At 41.8% G+C, this 22,610-nt stretch overlaps 1 protein-coding gene across 1 annotated transcript in view; it reads left to right on the top strand.

Annotated features, from left to right (window-relative positions):
- Positions 1–22,610, top strand: part of SUSD5 (sushi domain containing 5) — a 45,332-nt gene that overhangs the window by 1,264 nt on the left and 21,458 nt on the right. The window contains exons 2-3 of the mRNA XM_047769565.1: positions 7,850–8,027; positions 14,352–14,470. Of these exons, the coding sequence (XP_047625521.1) occupies positions 7,850–8,027; positions 14,352–14,470 (297 nt within the window). The remainder of the gene's footprint in view (positions 1–7,849; positions 8,028–14,351; positions 14,471–22,610) is intronic.

Below are 22,610 nucleotides of genomic sequence, written 5' to 3'. Positions count from 1 at the left end.
AAAAACCAGCGGTTCTCACATCCACGACCGGTTTCTAGTAAATCCAAGCTTGGGACACATCAGATAAAGGAAAAAACCCTCAGCTGATTTAACATGCTTTATATATTTTTGAATGTCATTGCTGTTTAGCAGACAATATTGGGTAAAATGAGAAGACTTGACAAAAAGAAGCATAGGGGTTAGGGAAAAGGAAAAGCAAGGGGGAAACTTCCAGGTATTATCTTAGAATTTAGGGTGCTCTTTGTCCTAAGCGCCAGCTTGTGGAACTCTTTGCTTCCAATTAAGGATGAATGTTGGTCTTAGCTCTCCATATTCTCAGGGAGAGTGTTAGAGGGAAAACAATGTTAACGTTAAAGGTTCCTAGTGATCACTGTTAAATTTTTCTTTTAGTTTATGAAACTTAGCTTTTATTCTTTTTTAAAAAATTATTGAAGTACAGTTGATTATAGCATTGTGTTAATTTCTACTATACACCAAAGGGAATTGGTTATACAAAAACATTCATTCCTTTTCATATTATTTTCCATTATGGTTTGTCACAGGATGCTGAATATAATTCCCTGTGCTATACAGTGATCACTGTTAATTTGTAATTGAGATAAAATTCATATAAAATTTACCATGTCTTTTGGCCATGCCCATGGCATGCGTAAGTTCCCAGGGCAGGGATTGAACCCATGCCACAGCAGTAACAACACTGAATACTTAACCACTAGGTCACCAGGGAACTCCTAAAATTTACCATTTTAAAAGGCATAACTCAAGTATTTTTAGTATAGTCATCAACCATCACAACCCTTTAATTTATGAAACAGCGTTTCATCACTCGAAAGGAAATCCCATACCTATAAGGAGCTAATCCACTCTTAATTCTTTACTGTAGTATGTTTTGACCTGACATCGAGTCATGAAAGTTAAGCTGATTTTAAAGAATGCAAGTAGAATAAATTGGATCTAGTGTTGACTTTTGAACAATGTATACTATTGTACCAATTTTAATTCCTTTTTAAAAAATCTCTGAAATACATGAGGGTTTAGAGTTGCACCCCATTATAAGCACTTAAGTGAAATGCCAGATGGGTATGGATCAATAGTTTGTGCCTGTCTGGCCTGATGTGGGTCATAGAAAATTGAAGACAGAAATATCATTAGACAAGGAGAAAGTAATGATAGCACCTGAGCATATTTTCTTGTTAACGCTTGCTAGAAATGCCTCCATTTCTCCCTTCTCCTTTCCTTCTCCCTTCTTCCCTGATGGAGAACTATAGGTACACTTGCTTTCGAGAAACTCCATTTGTTGAGCTCCAACTTTTATAATAGAGCCATTGAAAAATTAGAAACTATGAAAGGATTCTTTTCTTTACTAAATATATGCTTAACTACCACCACTTTTCACATTTAGGTATTTGTATTCTACAGTGATGGAAGGAGGAAGAAGAAATGTTCAACTAAACTGATGTGTTAAGACATTTGAAGAGAGAATTTAGAGTTGTTAAAAACTCCATAACTTATTAAAAAATAAGTCAGTGAGATAAACTCAAATGAGAACATCTAGTTTTACGCTGGACTAATTAGATATGTACCTCATACATAAAAGAGGCCAGCTAGTGTAATTTAAAATTTTGAAACTGAAAAATCTTCGCTTTAACTGAATGCAAATTAACTTTAGTGTTTGGGTAATGATTACAGGGAAAGACTCATTAATCCAACAGGTAATTTGAGTGTCTACCATATACTCAGTACTGTCCTTGCTGTTGAGACTAAAATAGTGAGGAGAAACAGGTACTTGCTATCAGGGAGCTTAATATCCAATGGGAGAGAGAGTCATTAAGCTAATAATTACATGAATGAAATGTGAAACTGCAGTTTTGATAAATGATAAGATTAAAGGATGCAGGTACTAGGTATTAGGAGACTTTTGACTTGGTGTAGAGGGATGTGAAAAATGAGTAAAAATTCCCTAGGCAAAGAGGGAGAATAAAGAGTATCTGGATAGGGGAGTTCCCATCATGGTGCAGCGGAAACAAATCTGACTAGGAACCATGAGGTTCCAGGTTCGATCCCTGGCCTTGCTCAGTGGGTTAAAGATCCCACGTTGCTGTGAGCTGTGGTGTAGTGTTCAGACTTGGCTTGGATCTGGCATTGCTGTGGCTCTGGCATAGGCCGGCAGCTGTAGTTCCTATTAGATCCCAGCCTGGAAACCTCCCTATGCTTCGGGTGCAGCCGAAAAAGACAAAAGACAAAAAAAAAAAAAAGAAAAAAAAAGAAAGAAAACAGAGAGAGTATCTGGATAAAGAATAACATGTACAAAGAAACTGTGAGTGGTGGAGAAATAGGACATGTGATAAGCAACAGAGTGGCTGGAGCAGAGAGTCCAAAGTGGAGGTAGATTGAGATGATGCTGGGGAAAATGGTGTGGGACCAGGTTTTGTTTTAAACTGAAAATGGAAAGGAAACCATTGTATGGTTTCAAGGAGTAGAGTGACTGATAAGGTTTTGCGTTTCGAGAAGCTCATCCTGAGAGTAGGAAGAATGGGTGGGACCATGGCAAGACTGGGTATGGAGAGACTAGATAAGATGCCAGCCCATTTGTCCAGGTGAGAAAGGATGTGGGTGGAGAGAAGAATGAGGCAAGTGGAAAGGATTTGGACCAAAGAGAAAAATGTGAGTCATCCATGTCAAGATGGTTTTTGAAACCATGTGTATAGATGGAATCCTAGGCTTTACAGTGAGAAGAAATGACCTACTTTAATTTCTCCACAGATTTTTGTTACTTAAGTAAAAATATTTTACTACAACCTTGTTGAAATAGTTCTAATAGCTTTTTTTTTACTAGATTCCTTAGGATTTTCTGTATGCAAGATCATATCATTTGAAAATATAGTTTTTTTCCTTTCCAATCTGCATGACTTTTATTTCACTTTCTTCCCTAATTGTCTTGGAGAGACTCACCAGTACAATGTTGAATAAAAGTGGCAAGAGCAGACATCCTTGTTGATAAGGATCATAGGGGAAGGCATTCAGTCTTTCAGCTGTGATATTAGTTCAAGTGTGATATTAGTTACGAGAGTTTTACAGATGCTCTTTATCAGGTTGGAGAAATTCCTCTCTATTCCTAGCTTATTAAGTGTTTTTATGGTGAAAATGTATTGAATTGTGTCAAGTGCCTTTCTGCACCTACTGAGATGATCATGTAGTCCATTAACTGATTTTGACATATAAACCAACCTTGTATTCTTGGTCATGGTGTATAATTCTTTTTTCTTTTTCTTTTTTCCTTTTTGGCCATCCCATGGCATATGGAGTTCCCAGGCTAGGGATCAGATCCAAGCCACAGTTGCGACTTATGCTACAGGTGCAGCAAAACCAGATCCTTTAACCCACTGCACAGGCCGGGAATTGAACTCACACCTCCACAGCAACTCAAGCTATTGGAGTTGGATTCTTAACCCACTTCACCACGGCAAGAACTCCTAATTTTTCTTAATTTAGTGAAGACACATACAGTTATAAATTCCCCTCCCATTGTCGTGAAGTGGGTTAAGAACCTGACGCTGTCCATGAAGATGCAGGTTTGATCCCTGGCCTGGCACAGTGGGTTAAAGGATCTGGCATTGCCGCAGCTGCAGCGAAGGTCACAGCTGTGGCTCAGATTCAGTCCCTGGCCTGGGAATGTCCACATGCCAACAGCAATTGCATATCTGGGGAAAAAATGCTATGAAATTAAACAGAGGGTTTTTTTTGTTTGTTTGTTTGTTGCTTGTCTTTTTAGGGCCACACCAGTGGCATATGGACATTCCCAGGTTACGGGTCAAATAGGAGCTGTAGACACCTGCCTACACCACAGCACAGCAATGCAGGATCCAAGCAGTTTCTTTGACCTACACCACAGCTCATAGCAACGCCGGATCCTTAACCCCGGATCCGGGATCGAACCTGCTTCCTCATGGATAATAGTCAGGTTCGTTACTGCTGAGCCACACTGGGAACTCCTAAACAGAATTTTGGTGGTCAAGCGCCTGTGCAGGGGAGATAATATTAAAAGCACGGGGCTCACATGATACAGAGAATCTGACCGACCTTTCCTCCTCATGCCACTACTGTCACAGCCACACATACACACATATATATATATGAATCTGGGACCCTAAAGGGCTGAACTCACAAGATAAGAGTGAACAAGGATAAACAATATCCCCTTTCTTTATTCTCAAGCACTGTTGGATGAGTTGTCTTGGTGGTTGGAACCCAAGTGCTAATCTTCATTGGGAATTGTAGTCCTAACGAAAATAGATATCTAAGGTTTTTCAAGCCGTGGATCTAGTTTAAATGGCTTGAGACTGATATTTATCCAGACACCTGATAGGAACAATTGGAACTCCTCTCTGGAGGAAAAAAAAAACAACAACCCTTCATCTCATACTTCAGAAAACCCCATACAAATACTTTTTCAAAGGCAATAACCACCAAAGTAAAATACAGGAAAGAGTACAAGGAAACAAGACACCATGAGTGAGAAGCAACCGATACAACATGTAGCAGAAACTGACCTAAAAATAAGTCTGATACTGGAATTAACAGGCATAGATTATAATACAATGGTGATTACTATAAAAAAATAAAAGATAAGTTCGAAAATATCTGCAAAGAATAGAAACTATGAAAAGTGGCTTAGCTGATTTGAAAAAGAACAAGATAGGAATTCTAGAAATGAAAAATACAATGATAAATTTTTGGCTGCATAGCAGACACATTTGAAAAAATAACTTATCCTTGAAAAAGAAATCAGAAGGCATCATCCAAAATGTAGTAAAGATACAAAAAAGATGGAAAATATTAAGATGCTAAAGAGACATGAAGGAAAGAATGAGGATTAACATATACTTTAATCAGAAATCCCAGAGATAGCTAAAGACAAATGTCTTTGAATTTTACAGAACTGGTAAATATTTCAAAACATAGATTGAAGAAGCCCAACAACAAATACCAAGATGGAAAAAAAAAATCTCTGGGAGTTCCCATCGTGGCTCAGTGGTTAACAAATCCACCTAGGAACCATGAGGTTGTGGGTTCGATCCCTGGCCGTGCTCAGTGGGTTAGGGATCCGGCGTTGTCGTGAGCTGTGGTGTAGGTAGCAGACGTGGCTCGGGTCCCCACGTTGCTGTGGCTCTGGCGTAGGCCGGTGGCTACAGCTCCGATTGGACCCCTAGCCTGGGAACCTCCATATGCTGCGGGAGCGGCCCGAGAAATGGCAAAAAGACAAAAAAAAAAAAAGAAAGAAAAAAAATCTCTAAGGAGATATATACTAGTGATGCTGCAGAACAGTAAAGACAAAGAATGTTATCAGAGCAGACAGAGAGAAGGGACAGAATACTCTCAAAGCAGTAGCAGTTTGATGGCTGAATTTTAAGACAATAGCAATGAGGTAAGAATACAATTACTAGCAAAAATAGTTGCAAATTTAGAATTATACTCACTGAAAATAAATGTTAAGAACAAAGGTGAGACAAGTGTATTTTTATTTTTCAGATAAGCCAAAACCAAGACAGCTTGCCACCAGAAGATCCTTCTGGTAGGAAATACTAAAAAAGTATTTTGGGCAGAAAGAAAATTATATGAAAGGCAAGATGGAATGTAAAAGGGGAAAAAAATAAATATATGGTTAAATAGAAGTGAATACTGATTATATAAAATGGCACCCAACAATAGCAGGATATACATTCTTCTCAAATGTACATGCAACATTCTTTTTTAAATTTTTTATTTTATTTATTTTTTTATGGTAGCACCAGCTGTGGAAACACCAGATCCTTTAACCCACTGAACCAGGCTGGAGATTGAACCTGTACCTCTGCAGCAACCTGAGCTGCTGCAGTCGGATTCTTAACCCACTGTGCCATAGGCAGGAACGCCTCATGAAATATTCTTCAGGATAGACCATGCTAGGCAATAAAAGATGCCATAATAACTTTAAAAGGATTAAAACTGTAAAAAGTATTTTCTCTAATTACAATGGGATAGAATTAGAAATTAATAACAAATAAATTGGGAATTTCATAAATAGGTAGAAATGAAACAAGGCATTCCTAAATAACTGATGAGACAAAGGAGAAATCACAAGAAAAATTAAAAAATACTTTGAGATGAATGAAAACAAAACATACCAAAACTGATGGGTTGCAGCTAATGCACTGCTTAGAGGGGAAATTAGAGCTGTATATGACTGCACTAAATTGAGAAAAATCCAAGCTGCTGCAGTTGATTTCTTAACCCACAGTGCCACAGCAGGAACTCTGGCAAAGACTGTCATTACAAAAGTGTCTTGGGTGCATGCTTACTTCCAGGTAGGATCATTAAGGATAGTTGTTTAGGTTGTGTACTGTACACTGGCACTATGTCTAAGAGAGCTCCTGTCATCTAGGGATATGTTTATTTTGAATAATATTTACATTTTTATTGTAACTTTTGGTTCCAAAGCTGGGAGATTATTGTATTTGTTATAACAATTTTGCAGTAGATGATAGCTGAGTTTCTCATGCTAGTAAAATCAATGTATTATGATAATTTAGCTGATAGATGAAAGTGAAGTTCATTCTAAGTGGACTTTTTTCTACCCTGCCTTTACCTTGAACTTGACAGGGTCACCCAAGGCATTGCTTCATCCCTTCAGGAGCTCCTGGGGGACCCAGCACTCCCTCTTACACAGAGGTTTTCTTGCCTAAAGCTCTCTTTTGCTTTCAGACTCAGCTCTGCCTGAGTTCACGTCCACTCCATTCATCTGTCACACGTTTTTTGAGGCCTGTTACCTGACCATAGATTGATGTGGTGCAAGCAGCCATGATGCACCAGATGTGGCTGCTGCTGCCTGGTCCAGTTGGGAGAAATGTAGCAAGCACACTCATTGTGGGAAGGGCCTGATAACGTCCTGAGACAATGGAATGGAGAAAAGGGGAGCAACCTGCTGTGTGTGGGGTCACCCCCAGGCTGGAGCTGCAGACGACGGCAGAGCTGGGGCAGAATCAGGGCCTTGGACACCAAGCAAACCTAGGACACTGAGCCTTGGTACATGCTGTTTGTAAAACATCTTTTTGTTTATTTTTTATTTTTATACCATTTTAAAGGTTACTTTCCATTTACAATTATTACAAAACATTGACTCTATTCCCCATGTTGTACAATACATCCTTGAACCTATCTTACACCCAATAGTTGGTATCTCTCACTTCCCCACTCCATCTTGCCCCTCTCCTTGCCACTGGTAGCCACTATTTGTTCTCGATATCTGCAAGTCTGCTTCTTTTATGTTATATTCACTAGTTGTTTTCTTTAGATTTCATATATAAGCAACATATATTGAAAGATAAATATTGTATTTATCTTTCTCTGTCTGCCTTATTTCACTTAGCATAATGCCCTCCAAGTCCATCATGTTGCTGCAGATAGCTCTATTTCATTCTTTTTTTATGGCTGAGTAGTATTCTATTGTGTATATTTACCACATCTTCTTTATACATTTACCTGTTGATGGATATTTAGGTCGTTTCTATGTGTAGGCAATTTGCAAATGCTGTTAAACATCTTTTTAAAAGGAAGATTTGAAGGGCTTGTCGAGATAAGCATGCCAGAGCAGATGGTTAATTTTTTTAAAGAGTAAAACATAGACTAAAACCCCAATATAATTGTTATTGCCTAGTCCAGGGACGAATGTAATGGGGTAGTTGCTGTGTTTGGGTCTTCAGGCAAGTGGGAAACTACAGTTCTGGCAGGTATCTGCCAAAGGGTGAGTTTGCTGAGATTCAATTCCCATGGATCCTGGAACCAGCCTGTGTTGGTGCTTGTCCTCACACAGGGAAGTTCTTTGTGCTGGAGTCTCAGAATGGCTCTCGGGGCCTGGACCTGGAGGCAGCCTGGCTTTCCTGCAAAAGCAGAGGCGCTCACCTGGCATCTGCAGACGAGCTGAGGAGGGTGGTCCAGGACTGTGCCTTGGCGGTGTGCACTACGGGCTGGCTGGCGGATGGCAACCTGGGGTAAGTCAGGCCAGCTGGGGGAGCTCTCCTTCCAGCTCATCCTGTCACCCTGCCCCCCAGGACTGATGCAGGGGCTCAATAATTGTTCTTTTGAGGTGCCAGGATAGGCGGAATGCAGTGGCCCATGGCTTCCAGTGCATTCTTGTATTGCATTCTCATATAAAAACGTTTTTTTTCTGGAGTTCTGTCGCAGGTTTTTCCCCATTGCTTTGTTATTTTAAATTTCCTTTCAAGTTACAAAAAAATAATACATGCTTGTAAAAATTTCAAATAATGCAGCTATATATAAAGTGCAAAGTGAGTTTCTCTCTTCTTTCTCAACTCAGAAGCAATACCTCTGAATAGTGTGATATATATTTTTATATCTGTTTCATCTGCATCTATGGGAGGATAGAAGACAATATGGAGGTTTTAAAATATAAACACAAATTCTTTCACATTACTCCCATTGAGAAGTGGGGTCCATGACCTTTCCGTTTCAGTCCGGGACAGCATCATATTGCCTCAACCAGTAGAACATAGCAGGAGTGGGAGTTCCCGTCGTGGCGCAGTGGTTAACGAATCCGACTAGGAACCATGAGGTTGCGGGTTCGGTCCCTGCCCTTGCTCAGTGGGTTAACGATCCGGCGTTGCCGTGAGCTGTGGTGTAGGTTGCAGACGCGGCTCGGATCCCGCGTTGCTGTGGCTCTGGCGTAGGCCAGTGGCTATAGCTCCGATTGGACCCCTAGCCTGGGAACTCCATATGCCGCGAGAGCGGCCCAAGAAAATGGCAAAAAGACAAAAAAAAAAAAAAAAAAGAACATAGCAGGAGTGATACTACATGACTTCTGAGGTTGGGTCAGAAAAATCCATACCTGGGTTTCTGGGGAAAACTCCTTCTTTCCTTCCTTCCTTTCTTTTCTTTTCTTTTTTTTTTTTTTTTGTCTTTTTGTTGTTGTTGTTGTTGTTGCTATTTCTTGGGCCGCTCCCACAGCATATGGAGGTTCCCAGGCTAGGGGTCGAATTGGAGCTGCAGCCACCGGCCTACGCCAGAGCCACAGCAACGCGGGATCCGAGCCGTGTCTGCAACCTATACCACAGCTCACGGCAACACCGGATCGTTAACCCACTGAGCAAGGGCAGGGACCGAACCCGCAACCTCATGGTTCCTAGTCGGATTCGTTAACCACTGCGCCACGACGGGAACTCCCCTTCCTTTCTTTTCATTTTTGGCTGCCCTGTGGCACATGGTGTTCCCAGGCCAGGAATCAGATTCAAGCCACAGTTGCAACGCTGGATCCTTTAACCCATTGAGGCAGGCGAAGGATTAAACCTACATCCTGGTGCTGCAGAGACACCGCCAAGCCCATTGTGCCATAGCAGGAACTCCTGGGAACACTTACTTTTGAGATGCTACATCAGAAGTCCTAGGAAGTCCAGGCCACATGGAACTGCCCTGTATATGTCCTCTCACCAATTCCCCGATGAATGTCCCAGCCAATAGCCAACATTAACTGCCAGAAATATGAGAAAAGATGCTTCCAGGTGATTCTAACCCCCAGCTCTTGAGTTAGCCAGCCCAGGAGTCTTCCCAGCTCAGCCTCAGCCTGAGACATTATAGAACAGAGACCAACCATTCCCCTTGTGCCCTATCTGAATTCCTGACCCATGGAATCCTTGTGGAGAAGTAATTCTGTGGCCACCTGGGAGAAAATGTCCTTTATTGCTGTTAGCTGCTCCATTCGGGTTAAACGGAAAAAGCAGAAACCATTCCACTTTTCCTTCATGTCATAGGAACATGGTAGAGCAAAAGAACAAATGGGCTGTAAGGACGGCTTTGCTTGATCATGACCCTGAAGATGTCTGCCTGGCAGATGGCCACAGAAAACATAGACGACCGTGCTGATTCACATCTCCAAGTGTGCTATATGTGAAGCAGCAGTTGGATAAAAAGAACTGAAGCTATTTCCAAAGCTTTCCAGTGAATCTGGAACTGTGGCTCTCTCTACCTTATATTTTACATCCATATTCCTAAATAGACAAAACATGGCCCAGGTATGCATGTTTCCAAAACGTCAGCAAGTATGGATGTTTTTCACAACTCTGTTACTATCATTGCATCAGATAACCAGGGTATTCTCTTGAGTTTGCCATAAGGTATTAAGACATATTAGTGGATCTCTACCTTGCTTAGATGATATTTCTTTTTTTCTTTTTGCTTTTTAGGACCACACCCACAGCATATGAATGTTCCCAGGCTAAGGGTCAAATTAGAGCTACTGCTGCCGAGCTATGCCACAGCTATGCTGAGCTATGCGGGATCTGATCTACATCTTTGACCTACACCACAGCTCATGGCAACACCAGATCCTTAACCCACTGAAGTTGTGTGTTCAATCCCTGGCCTTGATCAATGGGTTAAGGATCCGGCGTTGCCATGAGCTGTGGTGTAGGTCACAGACATGGCTCAGATCCCATGTTGCTGTGGCTGTGGTGTAGGCAGGCAGCTACAGCTCCCATTCATCCCCTAGCCTGGGAACCTCCATATGCCATGGGTGCAGCCCTATAAAACAAAAAAAGAAATATAACATTATCCTGGGCAATTTATTTCCACAAACTATTTTAGCAAATGAAGGATTTATCACACAATATAAAATAATTGGTCACATGAGGAGATAAGGCAACAAGAATAAAAATAGCCAAAAGAGAATTTCCCATTTTGGCTCAGTGGGTTAAGAACCTGACTAGTATCCATGAGGATGTGTGTTCGATGCCTGGCCTTTCTCAGTGGGTTAAGGATCCAGTGTTGCCATGAGCTGCAGTGTAGGTTGTAGAGGTGGCTCGGGTCAGGCGTTGCTGTGGCATAGGCTGGCAGCTGCAGCTCCACATTGACCCCTAGCCTGGGAACTTCCATATGCCACAGGTGCAGCCTTAAAAAGAAAAAAAAAAAATAGCCAATAGAAACTCTAGATGTTAAAACTGGTAGATGCAGACTTTAAAATAATTCTTTAAAATGTTCAAAGATACAAAAGACAGTCTTCTTGGCAGAAGACTCAATATAAAAATAACCAAATGGAAACTCTAGAAATAAAAAATACAATGACTGAAGTTTAAAAACTGAATGGATGGATCTAATGGCTGTTTTTAAGAGGCAAAGAGAAAATTAGTGAACAGGAAGATATTTGAGAGGAAAATATTCAGAATAAAGAATAGAGGGAAAGGAGTTCCCGTCGTGGCACAGTGGTTAACAAATCCGACTAGGAACTATGAGGTTGCAGGTTCGGTCCCTGCCCTTGCTCAGTGGGTTAACGATCTGGTGTTGCCGTGAGCTGTGGTGTAGGTTGCAGACGCGGCTCGGATCCCGTGTTGCTGTAGCTCTGGCATAGGCTGGTGGCTACAGCTCCGATTCAACTCCTAGCCTGGGAACCTCCATATGCCGAGGGAGTGGCCCAAGAAATGGCAAAAAGACAAAAAAAAAAAAAAGAACAGAGGGAAAAAGGATGAAAATATAGAAGAAAGGGCACAAGGTTAAAAAAAAAATGCCTGTAATTGGAATTCCAAAAAGAGAAGAGAAAGAAAATGAAGCAAAATCAATACGATAATTAACCACAACTGTAGAAAAACATCCATGTACAGATTCAAGAAGACCTCTGACACCTGAATAGGACAAATAAAAAGAGTTTCACAACTTAGAACAATATGGTAAACCTGGTAAGAATCAGACATGAAGAAAAAATATTGAGTAATAAGAAAAAGAAGGAGAAACTTCAAAGGGGCAACAGTAAACAACTGACAGTAAAAGTCCAAAGACAATTGAATGATACCTTCAAAGTGCTGAAAGAAAATTACTTCCAACCCAGAATTCTATCCCCAGTGAAAATAATAAAGGTAAAATAAAGAATTTTCAAAATTCTTTGACAAAAGGTAAGAGAATTCACTATATATGATCTGCACTAAAAGAAACACTGGCGTGTATTCTTCAGGCATGAGGAAAATAATTGCAGGTGGACAGCTGGAGATGCAAAAAAGAATGACCAGAAGTAGTAAATATGGGGGTGAGTTGAAATTCTGTGAGATAGTCCCTGACGTAACAATAGGTCAACTTACAATTTTTCAACTTTACGATAGCACAATATGCATGCATTGGAAACTCTTTTTCAAATTATGAATTTTGATCTCGTCCAGGGTAGCATACTGTTTGATACTCTCTTGGTACTGGGCAGTGGCAGAAAGCTACAGCCCCCAGTCAGCCATGCAATCATGAGAGTAAACAACCAGTACACTTTTTTTTTTTTTTTTTTTGGTTTTCAGGGCCACACCCGAGGCATATGGAAGTTCCCAAGCTAGGGACTGAATCAGAGCTACAGCTGCCAGCCTACATCACAGCCACAGCAACACAGTATCCAAGCCGAGTCTGTGACCTATACCATAGCTTACGGCAACACTGGATCCTTAACCCACTGAGCGAGGCCAGGGATCAAACCCACTTCCTCATGATTACTAGTCGGATTCATTTCCACTGTGCCACAGTGGGAACTCCCAACCAGAACGCAACTATTCTGTACTGAGGCAACCATCCTTGCTTTTTCACTGTCAGTAGAGTATTTGATAAACTACATGAAATATTCAGTGCTTTATTATAAAATAGGCTTTGTGGGAGCTCTCTTGTGGTGCAGTGGGTTATAGATCTGGCATTGTCACTACAGTAGGTTAGGTCACTGCTGTGGTGCAAGTTTGATCCCTAGCCCGGGAACTTCTGTGCATCATGGGCAGAGCCAAGAAAAAATAGACTTTGTGTTAGATGATTTTGCCCAAATGTAGGCTAATGTAAGTATTCTGAGTACATTTAAGGCAGGCAAGGCTAAGCTCTGATGTTCGGTAGGTTATGTGTGTTAAATGCATTTTTGACTTGCCATATTTTCACCTGACATTGGGTTTTGGGGAATACAACCCCATCATAAGTTGAGGAATATCTATAATTATATAAAGTAGTAACAATAGTAACAAACACTAAAAAATGTGTATAAGTCAGGAAGGTTTTTTTGGCTTTTGGTTTTGTGTTGTGTGCATGTGTGTTTGTTTGCTTTTTAGGGCCACACTTAGGGCATATAGAAGTTCCCAGGTTAGGAGTCGAATCAGAGCTGCAACTGCTGGCCTATGCCACAGCCACAACCACAGTAATATAGAATCCAAGCCACATCTGTGACATGCACCACAGCTCATGACAACACTGGATTCTTAACCCACTGAGGCTGGGGATTGAACCCGCGTCCTCATGGATACTAGTCAGGTTTGTAACTTGCTGAGCCACAACAAGAACTTCCTAAATTTTAATAAGTCAAGAAAACATGTTATAACCTCTAGGGTAACCACTAAAAAATAGTAAAAGGTAATATAATTTCCAAACCAATGCAGAGGAAAAGAAGAATACCAAAAAGGGAATTCAAACAGTCAAAATATGGGAAAGAAAAGAGAGGAAAGGGGGAACAAAGAATGGACAGAACTAATAGAAAGATGGCAAATTTAAGTTCAAAGAGACCTGTGATTAAATTAAGTAGATGTGATGCTCAGATTAGAAAACAAAGGTCATCAGATAGATTTTTAAAAAAAAATTCTGTTTGCTGTTTACAAAAGATATCCCTAAATAAATCAAGAGACAAAAATAAATTATAATGGAAATTAGCATACATGTAGAACGGAATGATATTAAAATATAACATATTCAAACTCATGGAATGGTACTAATGCTATACCTGGAGGGAAATGTAGAACATTAAATCCCTATGTTAGAAAAGGAGAGAGGGGGAAGATTCATGAACTAAGGATTCATCCTAAGAAATCTGAGAACAGCAAAACAAACCCCCTCCCAAAGAAGGGAACTAATAAAGAGAAGAGCAGCATTTCATGAAATAAAAACCATGCATATACTAGAAGAGATCAACTTTGCCTCTGAAACCTGAACCAATAAAAATATGACCTCAGGAGTTCCTGCTGTGGTACAACAGGATGGGCAGCATCTCTGCAGTGCCAGGGTGCAGCCCAGCACAGTGAGTTAAGGATCTGATAGGTCACAACCATAGCTCCAATCTGATCCCTGGCCCAGGAATGCTGTATGCAATGGAACGACCAAAAAAGAAAAAAAAGTTAGGACCTCAACTCAAGTATCACCTACAACTTCCCAGTTTTAGACCTTTTGGGGATATTGTTTTCATACTGATACATACATACTTTTCGACGAAACTCCTGAACCAGAAAAATCTGTGCTGCTTCAGAGCTGACAGCAGAAAAGAACTGTTCTTTCCTAGTTTGGGTTAGTTCATCTAACTGGGATCTTCTTTATTTCAGGACAACAGTGTGTAGCAAGGGAAGTGGTGAACAGCAAATCAGGAGAACTGTGGATATGAGAATCGAAAGCAACGTGGTTCCTGGCAGCACATACAATGCCCTTTGTATTAAGGATGAAGGTCAGTGCCAGATGCTTTGTAAAGATTTTGGAGGGTCTACTTGTGGGGGTTGACCTCTTAGATTATGTTCTCTAAATGCTGGCCTTGGAGTTCCTGTTGTGGCACAGAGGGAACAAATCTGACTAGTACCATGAAGATGCAGGTTCAATCCCTGGCCTCGCTCAGTGGGTTGGGGATCCGGTGTTGCCATGAGCTGTGGTGTAGGTCAGAGACACAGCTCAGATCCCGCATTGCTGTGACTGTGGTGTAGGCCGGCAGCTGCAGCTCCAATTCAACACCTCACCTGGGAACTTCCATACGATGTGGGTGCACCCCTAAAAAGCAAAAAAATAAATAAATAAATACAATAAAAATAAAAGCTGGCCTTGAGGATTCACTTAAACATGGTGTATCAGGAAGTCTTCCAGAGAAAAGCCAACAGGGCAGTGGGGAAGGGGTCAGGGAAAGGAAGGGGACAAGCACTAAGCACGGTCCACAGTGGCTGTGAGGTGAGGGTAACTTTGGCTCAATCCCAGAGGGGATCTCTGGAGACAATAACCGCAGGTTTCCTGATCTGGCGTGAGACAGCAGGGGTGTTTATGTCACTGCACCTGTCAGTCATTGGTTAGGAGCTGCATTAGGGAGATGTAAATTCCCAGACCCCACTGGTTTTCAGTGTGCCTAGACAAAGGGTTCCAATAGTAGCCCAGCCCCAGCACCCCCAACAAAGATGCACAGGTGCCCACCAAGAGCCCCAAAGCATGGGGATGGTAAAGATATTAGGGAATGTGGGCAAACCCCTAACCCCATCTGCTACAGCTGCTTACACTGCTCATACTGCTCACCCTTTGGTCTGCCTTCATGGTGGAAATTTTTCTAAAAAGAAAAAAAAAATCCTTTTTCCCTAAAAGGAAATTTATAAGATTTAGGAAACTGCTGCTAGAAAGGAAAATTTGAATTCCTTCTGGGAAATCAGCTGAGGGATGAGGAGAAAACCATAAAGGAGTCTCTAGGGCAGCATGTCATGTGCATGGGAATAAGTACACCTTCATTATGAGAAACATAGGCTGTTGAAGGGGAATGTTCATGCAGATGGGGAGAAAGCCAACTGCCTAGAAATCAGCACAGGTACAGCCTGGCTGCACACTGATCCCCTCTAGGAAGTTTTAAGAAATGCTGATGGCTGGGTGCCAGCCTTAGAGATTCTCTTTTTTTTTTCTGTCTGTCTTTTGTCTTTTTAGGGCCACAGCCACAGCATATGGAGGTACCCAGGCTAGGGGTCAAATTGGAGCTGCAGGTGCCAGCCATAGCCACAGCCATAGCCACAGCAATGTGGGATCAGAGCCACATTTACAACCTACCACCATAGCTCACATCAGTGCGGGATCCTTAACCCACTGAGTGAGGCCAAGGATCAAACCTGCGTCCTCATGGATGCTAGTCAGATTCGTTTCCACTGAGCCACAGTGGGAACTCCCAGCCCTAGAGATTCTGATATAAATGTTCTGGATATTGGGTTTTTTTTAAAAAACTCCCCAGTGATTATAGCATGTAGTCTAGTTTGAGAACTACTTCTCTAAGGCAGAGTTTTCTGAAGCTCTCAAATGATGAGAAATACCAGATGAACTTACTAGAAATAGAAATCCTCAGGCTGCATTCCAGAGGCACCAGATCCCAATCTCCTGGGAAGGGTTCAGAGTAGTTGGTAAATCAAAGAGCCATGGTGAACCCTAAGGCCCCGGCTGGTGCTTGTTTGGTGTTTACTTGTGGTAGGGTTCTCTGCTGCTATGGCATCTCCCTCCAAGAAGGGTTCTACACTCACTGATTGCTGTGGAAGAGTATGTTGGGAGAATCTTTGGATATCATTTGTCTAGTCAAGTGACTGAAGGATGTGGCCGTGCTCTAGAAAGGGCTGGGGAGAAAAATATTCATGACTTGTTTTTTGTTTGTTTGTTTGTTTTTGTCTTTTTGCTATTTCTTGGACCGCTCCCGCGGCATATGGAGGTTCCCAGGCTAGGGGTCTAATCGGAGCTGTAGCCACAGGCCTACGCCAGAGCCACAGCAACACGGGATCCGAGCCGCGTCTGCAACCTACACCACAGCTCACAGCAACACCGGATCGTTAACCCACTGAGCAAGGGCAGGGACCGAACCCGCAACCTCATGGTTCCTAGTCGGATTCGTTAACCACTGCGCCATGACGGGAACTCCCATGACTTGTTTTTTAAAAGACCACATAAAAGTAAGTTAAAATGATCCTTTGAATCTCAAATATAGGCAAAGGCTCAGATCCCTGAGGGAGACAGGACAGAGCCAGAAAGCCAGCAGGACCATCTTTCTTCAGTGATCTCAAATAGATACCTAGAGCTTCTGAGTCTGATTTCTTTCCCCCGATGAACAAGAGGTATCAGCTAGCTTTTGCTGAGTAATGTATCACCCCCAAATGGAGTGGCTCAAAACAACTGTTTACATAGTTTATTATTTGGAGGGGGAGCAATTTGTGTTCTTCTGCTCATCTCAGGTGGGCTGATTCTAAGTCCACAGTCAGCTGCTGGGTCCTTGGCCTTGCTTCTGGGCATTGGCTAGCTGTTGGCTAGGGTGATGGGGGACCGAGTCATGTATTCCTTATCATCCAGCGGGATAGCCTGGACTTTCCACCTTGCAGATCTTCAAACAGGTTGTGTGTATGCATGTACATGCCCCTTTGTCCTCAACTATAGTGCATGAACTCAGAGGTTGGAAACATCTGTTCACAAGCTTTAGGGGACCACATCAAAGCCATGACAATGACTCCCAAATTGAGTTATTGCCAAACCAAGTAATATGTCTCCTGATATATTGCACTCAGAGGAGCACAACTTCAATTCAGTAGTATTCTTGCCAAAAATGTATACCTTGAATCTAACCATGAGGAAAGAGCCAAACTCAAGTTGAGAAACATCATACATAATGACTGGCCTATACTGTTTTAAAAATGTCAAGAATAAGAAAGACAAAGAAAGGCTAAACAACTGTTTAGGATCAAAATAGTCTAAAAGGGAGTTTCCTTATAGTACAGTGGATTAAAGATCTGGCATTGTCACTGCAGCAGCCTGGGGCTGCTGTGGCTCAGGTTTAGTCCCTGGCCCAGGAACTTCTACATGCCTCAGGTATGGCCAAAAAAGAAAAAAAAAAAATGGAGAGATAAAATAAACTAAAAAGACTTGACAATGAAAAGCAATTTGTGATCCTGCATTGTATTCTGGACTAGCAGAAAATAGCAATAATTAAGGAAATTTGAAGATGGATAATGTATTAGATAATGGTATTGTATCAGTGCTTAAATTTCTTGATGTTAGTAACAGTATTGCAATTGTGTAAGAGAATGTCCTTGTTCTTGGAAATGGATACCAAGGTGTTTAAGGACAAAGGGACATGATATCAACAACTTATTCTCAAGGGGTTTAGAAAGGAATTAAAGATATAGATACACACATATGTATGTTCATATATATATATATATATATATATGTATGTGTGTGTTTGTGACACATATTTTCCATATATCTCTATTGCTCTCTCTAGAGAAAGAATGATAAAGCAAATGAGGAAGAATGAAAACACATTTGTTACTCCAAATAAACGGTTTTGAGGAGTCCTTTATTCTTAACATTTTTCTGTAACTTTGAAATTATATGAAAATGAACATTTCCATCCAAATTGTCTTACATACTCTTCCCAAAACAACAGCAACAACAGGAAAGCACAAAACAAAATGAAACAAAACAACCCTGAGTTTTGGGGAGCCAGCGTATGAAGCTAACTCATGATGCCTGTCAGTATATGTGAGGACTGATGCCATTTTAATAGAGTTAAGCCCTGTATGTGGTCCTTTGAGTCAAAGTGCTCAAGAGCCCTGCATCTCCCCCTCACCTCCGGGTCAACAGCTAGGGGCTTAGGTGGGGAAAACTGGAGTCTTGGTCCAATAGGGCCTGACTGGTGAGGACATCTGACTCTCTCCAGGAAAGCAGGATGGATTCCCCAAGGTGTCCTCAGAGAGAGCTCTGTCCCTGTTCCCCTACCTTTCATTCTTTGGAAGGAGCATGTAAGCTGCTCCCACATGGCCTTTGACTTCTCCTCAGGGGAGCATTGTAGACAGTCAACAAGGGATTCTCACACTAAGTGATGTAAGTCAGACAGAGAAAGACAAATACCATATGATACCACTTATATGTGGAATCTAAAATATGGTACAAAGGAACTTATTTACAGATCAGAAATAGACTCACAGACATAGAAAACAAACTTCTGGTTACCAAAGGGGAAAGGGGAAGAGATAAATTAGGAGTTTAGGGATTAACCGATACACACTACTATATATAAAATAGATAGATACAAATGTGCTACTGTATTAGCACAGGGAACTCTATTCAGTATCCTGTAATAAACCACAACGGAAAAGAATATGAAAAAGAACATGTATATATTCAGAATATATATATATCTGAGTCACTTTGCTATATACCAGAAACTAACACAACATTGGGAATAAACTATATTTCAATAAAACAAAAAACAAACAAACAAAGGGAATCTGTGAGGGAAGTTGAGAAGCCGAGAAGAGGTTCCTGAGGAGTGCAGGTGAGGTTTAATTCAGCAGATGCTGGGGTGCAGTACCACCCCTAAAATTTGCCTTTTTCCAATGATGCTTCAAGGCATTTAGCCCTGGGCTGCTTCTCTTCCACAAGACAGGAAGAATGAAAGGTGCTAACTCCAAAAATGGTAGACGTGTGCCTCTTGAGCCCAGAAGGAAAACAGAGCCTGTGGAATGTTCAGGCAGCTTCCTCCTGTGTCTCTTTTTTGAAATAAAGTTCATTATGAATGTAGACGTTTCTCAGTTTCCAGTATTTCTGTTTCACTGACAGTGAATTTCCAGCCCTGTGGTGATCTCACTTAAACTATTAAGTGAAGTTATTTTTAACCAACTGGATGCTGATGAAATAAGCTACCTCCACTTGGGTTCTCTGGCTTTACTTTTCTTGGCAGTTTGTCTGTGGGGTCGATGGTGTGGGGTCTGGAGGCTTCAAATCTCCCCAAAGAGTTCCCGTTGGGCTCAGGGTTAATGAACCCAACTAGCATCCATGAGGATGCAGGTTCCATCCCTGGCCTCGCTCAGTGGGTTAAGGATCCAGCATTGCCATGAGCTGTGGTGTAGGTCACAGACATGACTCAGATCCTGTGTGGCTGTGGCTGTGGCATAGGCTGGGGGCTACAGCTCGGATTGGACCCCTAGCCCGAGAACCTCCATATGCTGTGGGTGTGCCCCCTCCTTGAAAAAAACATTATTTTTCGTCCTATAATTGCCCTCTGACTAGTCCAAATTGGCTCATGTCTCTTTTTCTAAATAGCATGTCTCTTAAATACTTCGTTGCCCTATCCTATAGCTTTCTAGTCACTTTAGATCATCTCAGAGGTAATACTGAGTCTGTAACCAAGACCTTATGGAGCCTTCCTGGGAGTGATCCTTGACCTCCTGGTCAAATCCATCTAAGTAGGTAATTTGCTGCTGCAGTTCAAAATTACTTTCTCTATAATCTTCCAAGTTTGTGATCTCAGAGTTAAACAAGTATTTCAAATTTTTATTATAATTAATTAATTAATTAATTGCTTTTTTAGGGCCACACCTGCGGCATATGGAAGTTCCCAGGCTAAGGGTGGAATCAGAGCTGTAGCCACCGGCCTACTCCACAGCCACAGCCAGGCAGGATCTGAGCTGCATCTGTGATCTACAGCTCACAGCAATGCTGGATCCTTAACCCACTGAGCGAGGTCAGGGATCAAACCTGCATCCTCATGGATACTAGCTGGGTTCATCACCCACTGAACCACAATGAGAACTCCAACTTTTGCAATTTTTAAGATTTTACAGAGCTTCAGCTCTACTGAGACCTTTGATTTTATTTGCAGTCAAACAGACATTTCTCTGCTATGAATTCCAAGCCTCCAGAAATTTTCACTAAGTTCCATATTTTGAAGTTTATTTAAGCTGAGCAGATAGGCCAATGAACTTAGTTCTATATTAGCTAGACACAGAAACTCTAGTTTTGTTTTGTTTTTTCCTTTTTGGCAGCACCTGCGTCGTGAGGATGTTCCTGGGCCAGGGATCAAACCTGAGCCACAGCAGTGACAACAATGGATCCTTAACTCCCTGAGCCACAAAGGAACTCCCTCTAGTTTTTCAAAAAGTATTATTCAGGCCCTCAATTTCCCCATGGTTCTTTCACATACCTGGTATTACCAGAAACAGACCAGAATGAGATAAACCAGTGCTCCACAGCCTCTCAGAGTCACAGTTCCCTAGCAGGAGAATGGAAGATTTCCCACCTACTGTACCAGACAGGGGTACAGATGAGCGTCAGTTTTAACAGGGTCTTCCCAAGCACCACTCAGGTGGTGCCAAATGGCAGAAGGACTCTGCACCCAGAAGGGAAAATCCAATTAAAGCAGCACTCCACTCAAAACCAGGTGACCAAGTCTTATATTTTTCCCCCTAAAAAGGAATATCTCCAATCAAAGAGCATCCCAGTAAGGAAGTAAATCCCGGTGTCCTCACACCAAGTTTCTGCCATTTACCGGAGACATCTCACAGATCAGGCCAGACCAAACCAGGCCAGTACCAGAGCCCTGTTTCATCTTCATCCTCATCCTCCCCTTCTTCATATCATCAGGGGGACCAGTTTCATTTTCATCTCCATCCTCATCATCCTCTTCTTCAGGGTCTGGTGGTTTGTCAAGATGGCAGCACCCATGTTGCAGGTCATTTCATCAGAGGTTTGAGACTCCAGGCTGGTCAGCATTACCCCTGGGACTGAGTGTGGCCCACTATGCAGAAGGTTCAGGGTCTGTTCAAGTTCTTGCTTTCCTGAGAGAGGCATGAAGATAGAGCTCCCACGGCTCTTGGTTTTTTTGTTTTTTGTTTTTTTTTTGTCTTTTTGCCATTTCTTGGGCTGCTCCCACGGCATATGGAGGTTCCCAGGCTAGGGGTCGAATCAGAGCTGTAGCTGCCAGCCTACGCCAGGACCACAGCAACAGGGGATCCGAGCCACATCTGTGACCTACACCACAGCTCATGGCAACGCTGGATCCTTAACCCACCAAGCAAGGCCAGGGATCGAACCTGCAACCTCATGGTTCTTAGTCAGATTCATTAACCACTGCACCACCATGGGAACTCCCCACAGCTCTTGGAGTGAGGCCCGGCAAGCAACTTTTCTCAGATTCTAAAAACTTTTAATAATGAAAAAGTTTCAAACAGAAAAAGTAGAAAGGAGAGTATAACAGATACCCTTGTGCCCATCATCCAGCTTCAATAGTTATCAATATTTCGCCGATTTAGTTCCATGTATTTCTTAAACTATTTCCCCCTCTAATTTTAACACAAATGTTGGGCATCGTATCATTTCATTTTAGAGTGTTTAAAAAAGTTATTTTCAGGAAGGGAAACTCAGGAGCTAGTAAAATATAGATTCCAAGTGATTGTAATCGATTTAAATTTCTCGATTGACACAGGATTTAATTGTATATGAACTTACCTAAACCTTGCAAACACTGTTATTTGCAGGGTATAAGACCCACAAGGTGGAAACCTCTTTCTAAGGCATGGATCCTTGTCAAATGTAGCTCCCCTTGGGAGAGGTTGTAAATAATTTTCAACCATTTATACCTCCTGCTGAATACATTACAAATCTTCTGGAGGGGAGTTATTTTTATATTAACTTATTTCATTGAGATACAATTTCCAAATGCACAGGTCTTAGTTTTAATGACTTTTGACAAATATATATAATATTCCATTGAGAAGCAGTATATTTCCTATCTTGAACATTTGTGGGAAATCCAGAAACATGGGATATGTGTACTCAGATTCTCAGGGGTGTTACTGTGGTTTTCCCTCAGCCAGATGCTAGCCCATGACATTCTGGAATTAACATTCAGGAATAGGATCCCATGAGTCTGGTAGGATGTGAATTTGGTCTGAAGTTCCCCCTTTATCTACTCTCTAAACAGGTACCCTGCTCCTAGATTTTCCTTCCAAGGACTTGGGGTTGTGTTCCACAGATGGAGCTGTGTGAGACTGAAAGTACTTGCCAGTCGTTTTTGATAGCAACTGAGTGATGAAGGG

The sequence above is a fragment of the Phacochoerus africanus genome, chromosome 1 (genome assembly GCF_016906955.1).
Source record: "Phacochoerus africanus isolate WHEZ1 chromosome 1, ROS_Pafr_v1, whole genome shotgun sequence".
Classification (NCBI taxonomy): Eukaryota; Metazoa; Chordata; class Mammalia; order Artiodactyla; family Suidae; genus Phacochoerus; species Phacochoerus africanus.
This window is presented reverse-complemented; position numbering and strand designations above follow the sequence as displayed.